The sequence below is a fragment of the Parus major genome, chromosome 15 (assembly GCF_001522545.3).
Source record: "Parus major isolate Abel chromosome 15, Parus_major1.1, whole genome shotgun sequence".
NCBI classification, from domain to species: Eukaryota; Metazoa; Chordata; class Aves; order Passeriformes; family Paridae; genus Parus; species Parus major.
The window spans coordinates 13787013-13801059 of NC_031784.1; the positions used below are offsets into that span (position 1 = coordinate 13787013).

Here is a 14047-nt window from a genome sequence, read left to right on the forward strand (position 1 = left end):
GGAATCTTAAGTAATACAAGGGTGATGTGTGCTTATAGTCAGCATTCCTTTTTTGTCTAGGAGAGAGGCAAAAAGGAGAGTTCCTTTTACATGGTAAGTTTCTTAAGGTAAGATCACATGCAGTGTAGGTTTTCTGAATGCTGGGTCCTATTTAATATGTAGGACAGATTTGTCTTTTCTCCAGGCAAAATTTAGTAATTATCAGAGATAAAAGCTTTTCTGAGAATAATCCTTTCCCTTAATCTCTGCAAGAAAATTACCTCTTTGGAACTCCTTTTCAAGCCTGAACTTAGTCCTGGTTTTGTGAGAACTGTTCTCTGAATCACATTACCAGGCAGAGCAGGCAGGGCCATGGGCATCCTTATACTTTTCAGTTCCTCTTTGACTTCCTCATGGATCCTTCCTTCAAACGTGTTTTTGCACAGTTTATCCCTGCTATTGTTCCAGTGTTGACTGTGACCTCTAAGCATATTTAAGATGTCGTGTCAGTGGGACCCTCTCACATAAGGTTTGATTTTTGTATGTTTTTGTGTTCCCTTTGTACCCTGATACACATCAGTTCAGCAAAGGCTCTCTAGAGTTGCTCTCATTGGGTGAATGCCTGAAGATGTCTGTCTGTACCAAATGGCTGATACCACCCTTGTCCCTGTATGTTTCAGCGGAAGAGAAGGCTCGTGAGGCAGAGAGCAAAGCCCGTGCCCTCGAGCTACGCCTTGGAGGGGATCTCACTCGGGAGTCTAGGGTGAGCCTTGTGCTTTTGGCAGCATGTCATGTTTTGGGCACCAAGGGATGGTTCAGAGCACTGGCAGTGGAGTGAGGCTGACTGGGCAGCACCCCATGGCAGCATGTTGTGTGCTGGTTAAGCAGGTGGTAGCTCCAGTCAGCAGTGAACTTCCACCATCATTTAGGCATCTCCATGGCCTCATCTCCACTGGATGTGCTTCACCATCTTCACATGATGTACAGCCCAAGTGAGAAGTGTACTGGCGTTCCCCTGCCTACACCACTGATATATCCTGTGCGGGAAGGTGACCTCCAGACTCCAGGTGCTGTTTGCTGACAGCCTCTGTGGAAGCAGCCTGGGAAACAGAACTAGAGCTACGGGCTTTCTGGCTGTTCCCCCCTGCCTGTGCAGCTGACTCTGAGGCATTTGGGCAGGGGCTTTTGGAGAGGGGCTCTTTGCCTTTTTCCAGTGGGACTGTGGCTTGGAGAGGGTCACGGCTGAGCCCTGGTGCCAGGAGGTGGGAGGAGGGCTGTCAGGGACACCAGGAAGGTCAGCAAGTAACAACAGTTTAAAATCACTGAGCTTCCTATTGGTATGTCATAGAAACAACAGTATCCAAGTGCTCTGGATGTCTCCTTGTGCTCCATTGCCACTGGCTTCAATTTCCTTAATCATTTTTTTACATGTAGACGTTTTCCTTCAAGCAACTGTGTAGTTGTTTAAACAACCTAGCATAAGTGTGCCCTACATGTGGAGTCACACTGGTTGTCAACATCTACTGCTTGTGACTTATGTTTAAACATTTTTCAGCTCTTCCTGAAAGAGCACTAAATCAAAAATTGAATGAATTTTATGAATTCCCCAGCTTGACTATGCTATGCCTATTTGCAGGTGACACTGCGTCAGGTCCAGAACTTGGCCATCACCATGCGGCAGGAGGCTGACGTCAAGAAAAGGATTAAGGATGCAAAGCAGCGGTGAGTGCAGGGACTTCCAAACTCTGGAGTACCTAAGCTGTTTGCTCCAGGTGCTCATATATCTCTCCTGTTTTGCATGTGTGTTTGGTTCAGCCTAAAGCTTAAATATCCATGGGCATTTTATATGCCTGGGCTGTTAAACTGAGCAGCTGGGGCGCTATTCTGGTTGCCTCTGCTATTCTTCTCTTACCTGCTGAAAGACATGTGTTTCTCTGGATTGGGCTTTTTGCTGTAGATGTTTACCTGGTTTTTGCATCAGTCTTTTTCACTCTTTTGCTATTTCACCTGCAGATATGATTCAGGCTGATAAACAAATGTTCACAAGTTATAATGAAATAGCTTTAGGAATTTTAGGGATGCTTTCTAAAAACAGGCTGAGTTTTGGTGTAGCCAGTGCTGCAAAATCCCAAGGCATTCTTCTATCTTAGCTCTGGTGGCAGTTAATGTTGGTTTTTGATGTACTCACAGGTATATTTCACTCTTCATATACATTTGTTTTTCATTTCTCAAATGAAATGATAACCAGGAACAAATGCTCTTTAAACAAATGCTGAGTCTGAGGAAGTTTGGGGATTGGGATACAGCATGTCTCCATTCCCACCTATCTGTGTGCATGCTCATTTACGTGGCTGCCTAGGTCAGAACTATCCCAGACTTATTGCTGGAGATAGATCTAATGCATCTTAAGATGCTAAAAAGAAGTAAATAAATACAGCTTTAATTTAAAAGTGCTAGAGCTGGGATCTGAATGATACAGAAGCTTGTGAGAGAAGCTGTTTCCTTCAGCTTCCACATACTTTTCCATCTACACCTTGTTCTTTAATTCTTGGGTTTGGTGACATTAGTGTGCAACAAAAAATTTTGTGAATGGTCTTCTGCCCTTCCTGCCCATGGGGAAAACACTTCTTTCTGCTAAGCTGACCTGCAAAAAAATGCTCTGGGCAGGTACGTGGCTTTCCCTGTGCCCCAACATTCATCACTAGTGATCAGAAACAGTTCAGAGGATCATGCTTTTCCATAGCATTGTACTTCATTCAGAAAACAGAAAAAAATCCTGAAAGATGTGTATAATAGGATAGCTTCTGTACTACCTGATCCCTGTTGTCTTTTGGAAAATTGAGTTACAGAGGATGTACTAGGATAGTTTTCTTCTGTTTCCCTGATGCTGGATGCATCAATGAAAGAAGTGCTTTCTGGTTTCCAAAGGCTGTGTAAGACCAGGTTGGATCTCAATCCAGACAATAGGACAGGTACTAAATTTCTAGAAATGAAATCCCTGGCTTTCTACCCACCACTTTGTTTTCCATGGTTTGGATGATAATTTTACTTCATGTCCTCTCTGATAAAAATGAGGAGACGTTCTTGTTTTGTAGGTGAGTACATGCTATTACTTGAAGTGTAAGGCTCTACATTCTTTCCCAGAAGTTAGAAAATGAATCCCTGAGGTGGGTGTTCTGCCACACTTGCTCATGCTCTTGAATCATAATTGTCTACGTCGGTGAGCTGACACCAAAGGGTCACATTCCAGCCCAGCAGCTGACAGTGTTCAAAACCCTTCTTGGCTGAAAGTTGCTATTTCAGGTGTTTTCCTAGGAATGTGCTAGTCACCTTTTTTAAATGAAGATGTGTCATTTAAATGAAGATGTGAGTACCATTGCATCTGTGTGAGGGAGGATGGCCTTAAACAAAAAAATTAATATGAATTTATTTTTGGGATTTATTTTGCAAAGTTTCACCATTAAGACAGACTCAGATCTCATATCTGCAGGTGATCGTTGTGTAGGGTTCATGTGTGCATGGCTCTGGTCTTCCTAATATCTGATATTAGTAGACAGTCAACAGAACATTTTAAAGAATTTGATAATCTTAAGCTAACCATTTAAGCAGAAGTCAAATTCTTCATTAAGATAAAGCACATAACTACAAAGGACTTGATGGGGGCAGGTGGGGAATATAGAGGAGGTCAAAATTGAGAGGAATGGGCAGGACTGTGGTATAGGCTTTGCCTTGCAGTAGTTACTGGTTTGGACATCGCATTTGAGGATACTTTCAACCTGAAGCTGAGGATCCTTCTTATGAAAAATCCACAGCATGGGTATCAAGGAAGCTGTGGAACCTGATTAAGTTAGTATGTTGAAGAGCAGGACTTCTGTTTGTGAGACACAGGGATTTTGTTTGATTTATAGCACAAAGAGATTAAAATCTCAAGGTTTTTGCCCTTAATGGCAATAGAATTCCTGGTAACCAAAGATTCAAATTCAGAAATCCCTATGGGCTCACAAATGTACTCAAGGCCAATTTTTGTTGGAGTCATCTGCTGCATAGATGTCGTGGTTTTAAACCAATAACTAAAAAAATTACTTATTTCTTGCTGTGAGATATGGATTAGAACAAGAGCAAAACAGGCTTAAAACTTAAAAGGAATAAAGATAGTTTATTAACAAACTACAAGAATAAGAACACCAGAATAAACTTCCAGAAAACCCTTTTATCTCCCACTACTTGACCATTTCTTTGTACATGACAACATAGAGACAAAAAACTTTAGAACTTTGGTGGTCAAAAACAGTCTCAATTCTTGCTAGAGTCTTTTCATCAGTCTTTGTAGAGAAACAGAATTCTCTTTCAACTAACTTATGGAGTTTTTCACAAGGAAACTATTTTTGTTATAGTTTCTATGGCTCTGATGTCAGCTGCCCAGAAATCTGTCATCAGATCTTCTCCTCCCATTTTACATCACTCTGAGGTGTGTATGGGCCATGAGTTTAGGGATGTCATTTTAAGGATGAGTTATTCAAAGGCAAAAGTCTTCTTTATCAGTCTCTGTGAGCTTTCCTGGAAAGCAGTTTTCTCTTTGCCTCTAAGGCTTCAAAATCTTCACTCTACTCAGTTCCAGCAACTCACAGTATCACAAGTACTCTCTTTTTTTCTCAAAAGTCCACACTTTGAGCACTCTATTCCTCTCAATACTCTGTTATGAATTAAAGGAGTCTTTTTTAAACTACTATTATCTATCTCCATAGCTTTAACAGAAAGATATTTCAGCTGTAGAGCATCTCCTTATTCCCTCTCTCTCTTATTTAATACTTAACTCTTTTCTTCACTGTTTTTGGTGGTTTTATGATGTTTTCATGTTGATTGTCTCTCTCTTTCTCTATCTTTCTGAGAAAAAGGAGTAATCTGTACGTTTATCCAGGTAGTAAAAGAATTAAAAGCTTTAGAAAAGCTGCAAGAGTTCATGGTGTCAGGTTTCAGTCCAGCAGCAGCAGTAACTGAGCAGCTCTGCTTTCTTTCCTCCCCCTGCCTTTCGTCCTTTGCGGCCCTATCTGGCCGAGGGCGGGGGGGGGGAAGAGGAGGATATGACAGGGCCTTGTTACCTTCTCAACAGCCGGAAACAAAAGAGGGACAAGAGAGCTCTGACTGTACATCTTAAGGGGGTGTTCACAAGTTGAATTCACTTTTTAATGGTCAGACCTGCTGTCAATTTTAGAAATGACTGATAATTAGTCAGGAGAAAAAAACTCCCATCAGCCATCAGCAGTTTCAACTTCCTTAGCTCTCAAAACCACTTTAAAGGTAAAGCTACCCCATGACAATAGATAAAGGGGAAATCATGCAAATTGATATCCTGACATTCCAGAAAAAAAACCAAAAACCTCTGCTTGGGCTGTGTGTTCTATCCTCCAGCTTTTCAACTTAAGGAGCAGCCTTGTGAAATTTGGAATTAGGAGAACTTTATAGAATCAGAATATCAGGACTGTAGTTTTGTATTGAAATCTGAATTTCCATGCTTTATCTAGAAAGAGATATATAGCTGGAAAATACAAACCAAAATAGCATGGAAAAGGCCCAGTCTGGATGCAGCAGTGCTCTCATAAAACTGGTTCCCCTGAATAAAAACATCTGAAGTAAAAACCAGAGTCCATTCTGAAGGAGAAAACATATTCAAATGAATAATTAAATTATCTGTCCAGACAAAATTAGTATCTGTATTGCAAAGTTTTTGTATTTTGTTCATATTCAGTTTTAATCCTCTTTTGATTCACCAAAATATGGGTATGATCTAATATCAGTATCCAGCTGTAATGGACAAAGACTCTTTAAATGATTAGGGTTAAAAAGTGTGTGTTTATATGCAGTGCTGGACCGATGTGCAGGGTCACCCCTTAATACGTATGGCCTTGAGTACAGGTGAATACAGGCTTTTTATTTACAGAAGTATCGAGTACAAATGCATATTCATAACCCAGTTACCACCCACTATCCGCTTCTTATGCTAATTAGAAAAAAAGCAATTAAGCATGGACAGTTTGTTCCTTGAAATGAGTTGGTGGTCTCGTTATGGGGAGGGGTCATATAAGGGAGGAAGGGATATGGCTCTTCCTCATTCTGACCTTTCTACCTTTTCAGTCCAAAGTGACAAATGAACCCCATGCCACGTTCTAGTTTCATGTTTCCAATTAGTTTCTGGTTTGCAATTGTCTTATGTTCTTGAAGTTCCTTACAAGATTCTACATTTCTCATTACAAGCCCAGATGAACAAACATAAGGTTGACAGACAATTAGTTATTGGCTAATGATTAGCTCCCAATTCTAGTAGTGCCTCTCTATTAAATTTAATTAGGATTAGTTTTTTATTAAATTTAACAAAAATTGATTTTAATAAAGGTCTTAGCTTTTCTAAAGTCTTAAATTCTTCAAAGTTTATGCTTCACTTTCAACAAATGTTTTGTATTTTTCAGAAGTAGCAATTTACAGGATTAATTTAATTCTCAAGGGTGCTGGATTTCCATACCCTCTCTCTAACACCAGCAAATAATATGCTTTATTTTCAGCATCTCTTAAGGCTCTGTTTTGTCCTCTGCAGGGCACTGAAGGAACCCAAGGAGCTGAATTTTATCTTTGGAGTAAACATTGAGCAACGTGAGCTGGACGGCATGTTCATTTATAACTGCAGTCGGCTGATCAAGATGTATGAGAAGGTGGGCCCACAGCTGGAGGGTGGCATGTGAGTCCTGCAGATTTTTCTGCAATCTTTTTGCTTAAGCCTGGTACATTTCTACATCTGACTTAGGCTGTGCAATAATTGTGTTCTGCATTAATCATTCTTCATGAGCCTGAGGCTAGCTCATTTTGTCAGCCTTCAGTTTGCATATATTTAATACTGTCTAATATTTCCCTGGTTTCTTGATAGAGAGTTCTCTACACAAATTCTAGTCATCCCTGCACCAGTATGAGGTGCTTGGCATTTGGTGCTGATGCATGCTGGTAGTAATAATGACTCATTCTAGAGACAGGCAAAATAGGTCTTGACAGCAAATACAAATCCTTAAACCCATCTTACATTTTGCATGATGGTTCAGGTTGCCAGCCTGTCAGTTTAATGTTTGTGACTCTATGTCCCTCTTCCAGGGCATGTGGAGGAGTGGTAGGTGTGGTGGATGTGCCCTATTTGGTTCTGGAGCCAACCCATAATAAACAAGACTTTGCTGATGCCAAGGAATATCGACACTTGCTGAAGGCCATGGGAGAGCATTTGGCTCAGTATTGGAAGGATGTCGCAATAGGTAATGAAGCTTCGCTATTACCAGGGTCTGGAAGGAGAAATTTGGGTGGCTGGAGGGCAGCCAAGAGTGCAGATGGTGATTTTGTGGTAATGGCTCCATACTGAGCAGGATGTGGTTTGTTTTCCAGCCCAGAGAGGTATCATCAAATTCTGGGATGAATTTGGTTATTTATCAGCCAACTGGAACCAGCCTCCATCTAGTGAACTGCGCTACAAACGCCGGAGAGCCATGGAGATCCCCACCACGATTCAGTGCGGTGCGTCTGATCCAACTGCTTTTCCCTGGGGAAGGAGGGGACACTCTTGGCTGCAGATGGGGACAGTTAAATGCATAGGAGATTTGGGATGGACCATCGTTAGACCTTTCTAGGGCCTGTCTACTCTGCAGTTTGCCTTTGTCTGTGCTCAGTGGTACTCTGTGACATCCTGGCATAAGGCTCCTTTTCCTGCACAGTTCACTAATTGATCTTCAGGTTCCCTGACAGAGCAGGGCAGATATGGCCAGTAGCAGTGTTAAGAGGAGGCTTAGAAATGTCATACGAACTGGAACTCACTGAAAGGCACCCATCCCAGCACCAGAATAACATCTGAAATATCCTCACAGGCAATAGGAAGTGGCCAAGTAATTTGTACCCTGATGCACTGGCCTGCACTGTGTCAGCACAGAGGGCACCTTTTACAGTTACCTTGGAATTTAATGCAAGTTCTCTTCTGTGCACCTCTAAACAGCTCTGGCTTAGCCATTGTTACGGTAATGGGAAGGTCAATACCATCACTTTGTCACCTGGTAGTGTGACACCAAAGTCTCTTATTTTCCCCCCAGGACCTGAGAATGTGGGTGTAGGAAGGAATGTAAGGCCATTCTTGTGGAATTATTTGTTAGACTGTATTGCCTTGATGGTTGTCTCAGTCTTTTCAAGTTTCCGCTGAAGGAAGAGGGGCTTTACTCTCCTTCCTCTTGTCTTCCCTTGTTGATATGCTTCCAGAGCCTGATTTAAGAACGTTTGGATTTTCTTGGCAGAACATGATTTTGTGACACTTTTGGTTTCCTGGTAGGCCAGCAATACTCTGGAAGACAAATTTGTGTCCCTGGTTCATCAGAAATTTAATTTGTTGTTGTTGTGTTTTGGGTTTGGTTTTTTTTGTTTTGTTTTTTAGTGGATAAGTCTCTGCTTTGTGTTACTTTGATATCATTAAGAGACAGTCTGACCACTGGGCTGAGCTGTCATGTCAGGACTGGCTGTTCAATTCTGTTTGTATGTCATTGTTGCAGCAGGGGTGTGAGGTCCTCTGGTGCTGGTTGATGCCAGGCTTCATTGCATTCTTGTTAGGGTTGTCTCTGAGGGTTTCATTCAAGCATTTTGTGAGCACAAAGAAAGAATTGACTTAATATATTCTGTGACCGTATCACTTTTTTTTTGGCCACTAGTCTTAACTGTTGTTGGATACACTTTGGTGTGGTCCTTGGGCGTTAAATGGGCTATGGGGAAAAATTATGTGAATTTCTGACTTGCAAAGCATCTGTCTGACAGATGTCTGTCTGAAGTGGCGGACTCTCCCGTTCCAGCTGAGCTCAGTGGAGAAGAACTACCCTGACAGCTGGGTGTGCTCCATGAACCCTGATCCTGAACAAGACAGGTAAGAATCAGTTAATATGAAAACTTTCCTGCAGGGTGCCATATCTGCACATTTGGATCTTTTTTCTGGTCATCTATTCTTTGAAAACAGCTGGAGGGATTCTGTACCTTTAAGTTGTGCACACAGTCTGTGAAAAAGCAGCAATGGCAATTGTATAGGAAGCTGAATGCTGGATGGGCATTTGCGATGTGCTGATTGCAGAGGACATCCTCAGCAAGTGACAGGTGGCACCAAACTGGGAGGAGTAGCTGACAAACCAGGCAGTCACAGATCCATCCAGAGGGACCTGCAGGTTGGAGAAATGGGCCAGCAGAAACCTATCCTGACATTCAACCAGGAGAATGCAAAATCCTATCCTTGGGGAGGACAGCCCCAGCACTGGTGTGTGCTGTCCATCCCAGAGCTGAACAGGCTCAGGGTCTTCTCATCAATGTATACTAACATCTAAAGGCAGGCTGCAAAGAGGACAGAGCCTGGCTATTCCCAGTGGTTCTCAGTGGCAGGACCAGATACCATGGGCACAAGCTGGAATGCTGTAGTGTCCCTCTGCGTGTCAGAAACACTTTTTTCCCTGTGAGGGTGACCAAATCCTGGCCCAGGGTGCTCAGGTAGATTTGTGCAGTCTCAATCCTTGGAGATATTCCAGGACGTGGTCCTGGGCTCCTGGTGCTGGGGGGGAGGAGAGCTCCCCAGAGCTGCCTCTAGCTTATCAACCAGTGATATGATGAAATTTGGATCCTTCTGCACCAGCACTGGAAACACTATTGTAGGTTTAGATGATATTAATTTTGCCATGGGCAGAATAGATGGCAGTTGAAGAACTGTCATGATGTGTAAGAGCCAACGGAGAGATGGGGACTTCAGGTGGCTTTTCTTTATAATGCTGTTTATTCCATAGATTAGGTTACAGCAGGGGGTCATGGGTCGGCCTATAGCTGCTGGCTATAGGCAAGCCCTGTGTCCTGAAGCCTTTTTGGTTCTGATTATCATGCATTATATCTCTTTCTTTTGCTGTGCATATAGCCACATAACCAATCAGCATCATACACAATACCTTTACATTTACATTTATCCTATCAAAACTGCTAGAATTGCCATACTATGTTAGTGACTAACTAATCATCTGAGTTAGCAATTACATGTTAAACTTTGAAACTTGTTTTGCAGTGGAAAATTCTTTTTGCTTTGTTAAAAAACATCTTTCTGTCTGCCTGTGCTTTTTTACTTGGTAGCAAACATGCTTTGTTTGAAGACCACTTAACCTATTGGACTTTTAGCCATAAAACTTCCTTCTAACTGAGTAAACCTTTGCTCTAAACCTTCCAACTTGACTAAACTTTTGTTCTCTCAGCTGTCTCAGCAACAACTATCCCTAAAAACATCTTTTTATATATCAAAGCTTGCTTTCATTTCTAGAGAACCTTCTGCTAAGCATTCATATCCATAAAACTTTTCTGTTTAATTCTCATCCTTCCCAACAATGGTGCAGGCTGGGACTTAGGTGAGTTCAGGGGACTTTGCAGCTGTCTTTATTGCTCCTACTGCTCCCACTCATCAGATACCAAACTGCAGCAATTCCACTTGATTGAGGTGAGCCTAGGAGGGACATTTTGCATGCTTGAAGGAGCAGCACAGTGGTTCATTTTCCAGTGATATGTGTTACAGTTACAAAATGTAGATAGAATCTAGTAATTTATTTGAGTGAGAAAAATGTTTGCTCTAGGCTGCTTCTCTGTGGAGAGCGGAACTGCTGGAAGCCAGTTCATGTCTGTATTGTGTAAGGAAGGGAATCTGCTCTGCTGTAACTCAGGTCCCTTGGCTTAAAGACAAAGGGATGAATCCAGGCAGTAACTTTTGATTGGAATAAAAAATTTAACATCTGTGGCTGAAAATTTTACAAAATATTGATGCTATTTCGAAGCACTGGCTTTCTGGCTTCTTCCTTTTGGTAGCACCCAGTGGAAGAATACCTGTGCTGACACTTCCCTGTTTGCTCCATGTGTATGTAGAGCTCTGAGGAGTGTGGCAGTGCTGAGGATGTTCCTGGACAAAATGCTGGGGCAGGGCTGAGCCTGGAACCTAAGAAGGGGCTGCCACATCCTCAGCCCTTCAGGTGGAAGCAGTAGCGAGGCTCGGAAGATGTTGCTTGTGGATACACACAAACACGTGTATGTACACACATCTAGCCCCACAGATAGCACAGGTGGGCATGTCCAGCATTCCCACAGACTGCACCAGCAGCTTCATCCTTTTCCCTCTTGGCTTATCAGGATGAGGGGCCACTAGTGGAAATACTCATGTCCATACCTGGCCTCCAGATCCCATGCCTCTGATTACTTGCACTGGGATAGATGGGCTCTGAGGCCTGCAATCCCAGGGGTGAGGTGTACAGACCTCCTTCTGTGGTTACACACAGCACACAAAAACTACAGACCTCTGTGTCTCACACTGGACATCTCTCTGTTTTGATTGGATTGGAATCCTTGCTCTTCCCAGGTACTTTCCAACTAGAGACACCCACAGCTCTGCCTACACCCCTATACCCATCTCCATCAGCTGGGCAGGACTCACCTGTGCCTCCAGTAATCAGCTCCTGTGGGTCACCCTTAGACACCCCCTCCCCTGCTTCCAGTTAACCTCCTGGCTGGCTCCTCTGGCCTGACATTCCTATGGCTCATGTTCATTCACTTGCTTGTAGTCACACCAGCTGGTAGCACTCAGGCACATGGGTCACTGTGACCGGTGGTCCCACTCCAGCAGCTGGCACTTGCACCCCAGTACACACATGGAACAGAGGCCCTCACCTAGGAAAGGGAGAGACATGGAGTTAGTACACAGAGGTATATTGACCAGCCAAAGGTTTATGTACAACTGGCCCTTGTTATAGTCTATTTTTCCCATGTTTGTTCTTCTCAAATAATCTCAGTCCTTTCCTTTACCTGCTTTTGGTTCCTCCTTCTGGTCCAAAAGATGTTTCAGAGGGCTTATTGTGTCATTGACCAAAACATGGGGGAACTGTAGAACAGTCCTGGCAGGACCCCACACGGGGTTTCTGTTCCTCTGAAGAGATTTGCATTCCCCAGTTCCCAGAAAACAAAATTCACATCCCCTGAGCTGCCTTTGGGCCTCTGGGCTTGTGGAAGTAGACCCTAGATGGGCTGGTAGCTCCTGGGATTGCAGCTCCTGGGATGGCTTGAGGGTAGCCATGGAAGGGTGTTATGCAGGTCTCCTCACCTGCCATTATATTTGTGCACCTCTGTCTGCCGATGGGATCTTTATTGTATCACCTACCAGGAACTTGATTTTCTGATGAAATAATTTAAACTTTTTATTTGCAATACCTTGAAAATTGGGGGTGGGTGGGGGTGGGTAGCTGCATTTCATGTGAGAACGTGTTGAGGTGTTCTTTGGAGTGAGTCTGAGTGCCTCCACAGTGCATGCTGTGCCATCCTACATCCCCCATGCAGGAAGCTGGGAAAGGGCACTGGTGAGCCAAACTTCTGGTCATTTTAGCTTTAAAAGGGATCTGAGGAGTCTTACTCTGGAAGAATAAATAACTCTAGGACATTTTTGGATTAAAGAGGCTTACACGTGCTTTCCAGCAGTGAGTGCAGTTGTGTCCCTTACAACATGAAGCAGAAGTTGCTCCAGCACTTCTCTGGCTCTTTGGCTGGAGCCAGTTCCAAGAGCTGCAATGTTGGGTCCTTGTGGAGAGTTTGGACACCTTCACATCTATGTCCTGACCGTTCCAGGTATTTGTAGTGTCTGAAGGATGTCATGATTTGAGAAGCAAATGGGTGGGTGCCTCAAGCTTGTGTTCTGTGAGGGTCTGTGCAGGGTCTCATCCAGCCAAATTGAAAATGAAGCTATGTCGGAGCAATGTCAAGTGTTGAAACTCTCCTGGCATCAGAGATCATATGGTAGTTTTGGCTGCCTTGGCAGAGTGTCCACTGTTGGCACTGAGCTGTTCCCCACCCTTCTGGTTTGTCCACTTACACTTCAGTGGCTGCTCGTGCATGGTGTTCCAGATCATGGGATCTGAATGCCCTTCTCAGTCTGTCATGGTAAGCAGTCACTCCCTCCAGTGCCACTGTCTCTGTTGAGGTTAGTACCAGGTGCCACCATTGTTCACTTTGTTACAGAGAAGGCAGTGTCCCTGTTTCACACTGTGAAATACTGTCAGGCTGGTTTGCCTCTATTCTCCTACCTGATATCCAGTTGGATCCTAAATGTCATTTGAATGGGTGGCTGTCATGGTTTTGGAAGACAGGTGTCTGCAGGGAGGGCAGGAGCCTCCCTTGGAATGAAAATTGTGAAAAATAAGGTTCACATCTTTTTTATAGAATTTAAAAGTTTAATAAAAAGACAATTAAGAGATAAAGTATACAGATATAGCCAGGTGTCTGCATTCAGCCAAGAGAGCACACCTTAACAAAGGATTGTCCCTTAAAAACAGAACCCTACTGCATATTCATAAATTCTCATACATATTCATACATTCTTCTTAGGATCTTTGGTGTTCTTCGGTTTAACTAAACCGAACTCTTGCCTCTTTCCCAATAGATCAATTTTCTTGGCGCCATTGAGATTTTACATTCCCTGATAACAGAACACCCCCGGAGTTCTGGTCACTGCTGTCTTTATCTGGATACGATAGTTTACAAATGCAGGGGGTCTCTAGTTATCTTTTCAGTCTTTGGGTTATACAAACAAAAGTAGTTTTTATTTTAATACTATGCTATAGTCTAACATATATGTATTATACTACGATTTCTAAGTTTCATCAATAACAGAAATAAAGGAAACTATATTAATACAACAAAATTTTCTAATCTTATACATATAACTTTCATTCCAATATTTGTGAAAAGCCAACAATATAACATGTATCTATAACAAAAATGTAGACCCCCTCCCTCCAAATTATTATAGTTTTGAAATCAAGGGGCTCTCAGGCAGAGATCTGAGGGTAGGAATAACAGTTCTTTACTAGTGTGTATAACGAGGCAAACATACAGCAATAACTACAGCGTTAACAACAAAACAGAACCAAGACCCTGTGACAGCTTTGTTTCACAAACCCCCTCGGGCAGTCCTGGTGCTCCTGCAGGGCTCTGAGGAACACTCAGCTGGAACAGCAGG

At 42.9% G+C, this 14047-nt stretch overlaps 1 protein-coding gene across 11 annotated transcripts in view; it reads left to right on the forward strand.

Moving 5' to 3' along the window:
- MORC2 (MORC family CW-type zinc finger 2) overlaps positions 1-14047 on the forward strand; it is a 55785-nt gene that overhangs the window by 32356 nt on the left and 9382 nt on the right. For all 11 annotated transcript variants that reach the window (XR_001524277.2, XM_033518309.1, XM_033518303.1 and 8 more), the window contains 6 exons: positions 660-742; positions 1616-1701; positions 6569-6709; positions 7114-7268; positions 7396-7524; positions 8800-8905. Coding sequence is in view for 10 of the 11 variants with exons in the window: in XM_033518309.1 (XP_033374200.1) it covers positions 660-742; positions 1616-1701; positions 6569-6709; positions 7114-7268; positions 7396-7524; positions 8800-8905 (700 nt within the window). In the remaining variant the exon portion in view is untranslated. The remainder of the gene's footprint in view (positions 1-659; positions 743-1615; positions 1702-6568; positions 6710-7113; positions 7269-7395; positions 7525-8799; positions 8906-14047) is intronic.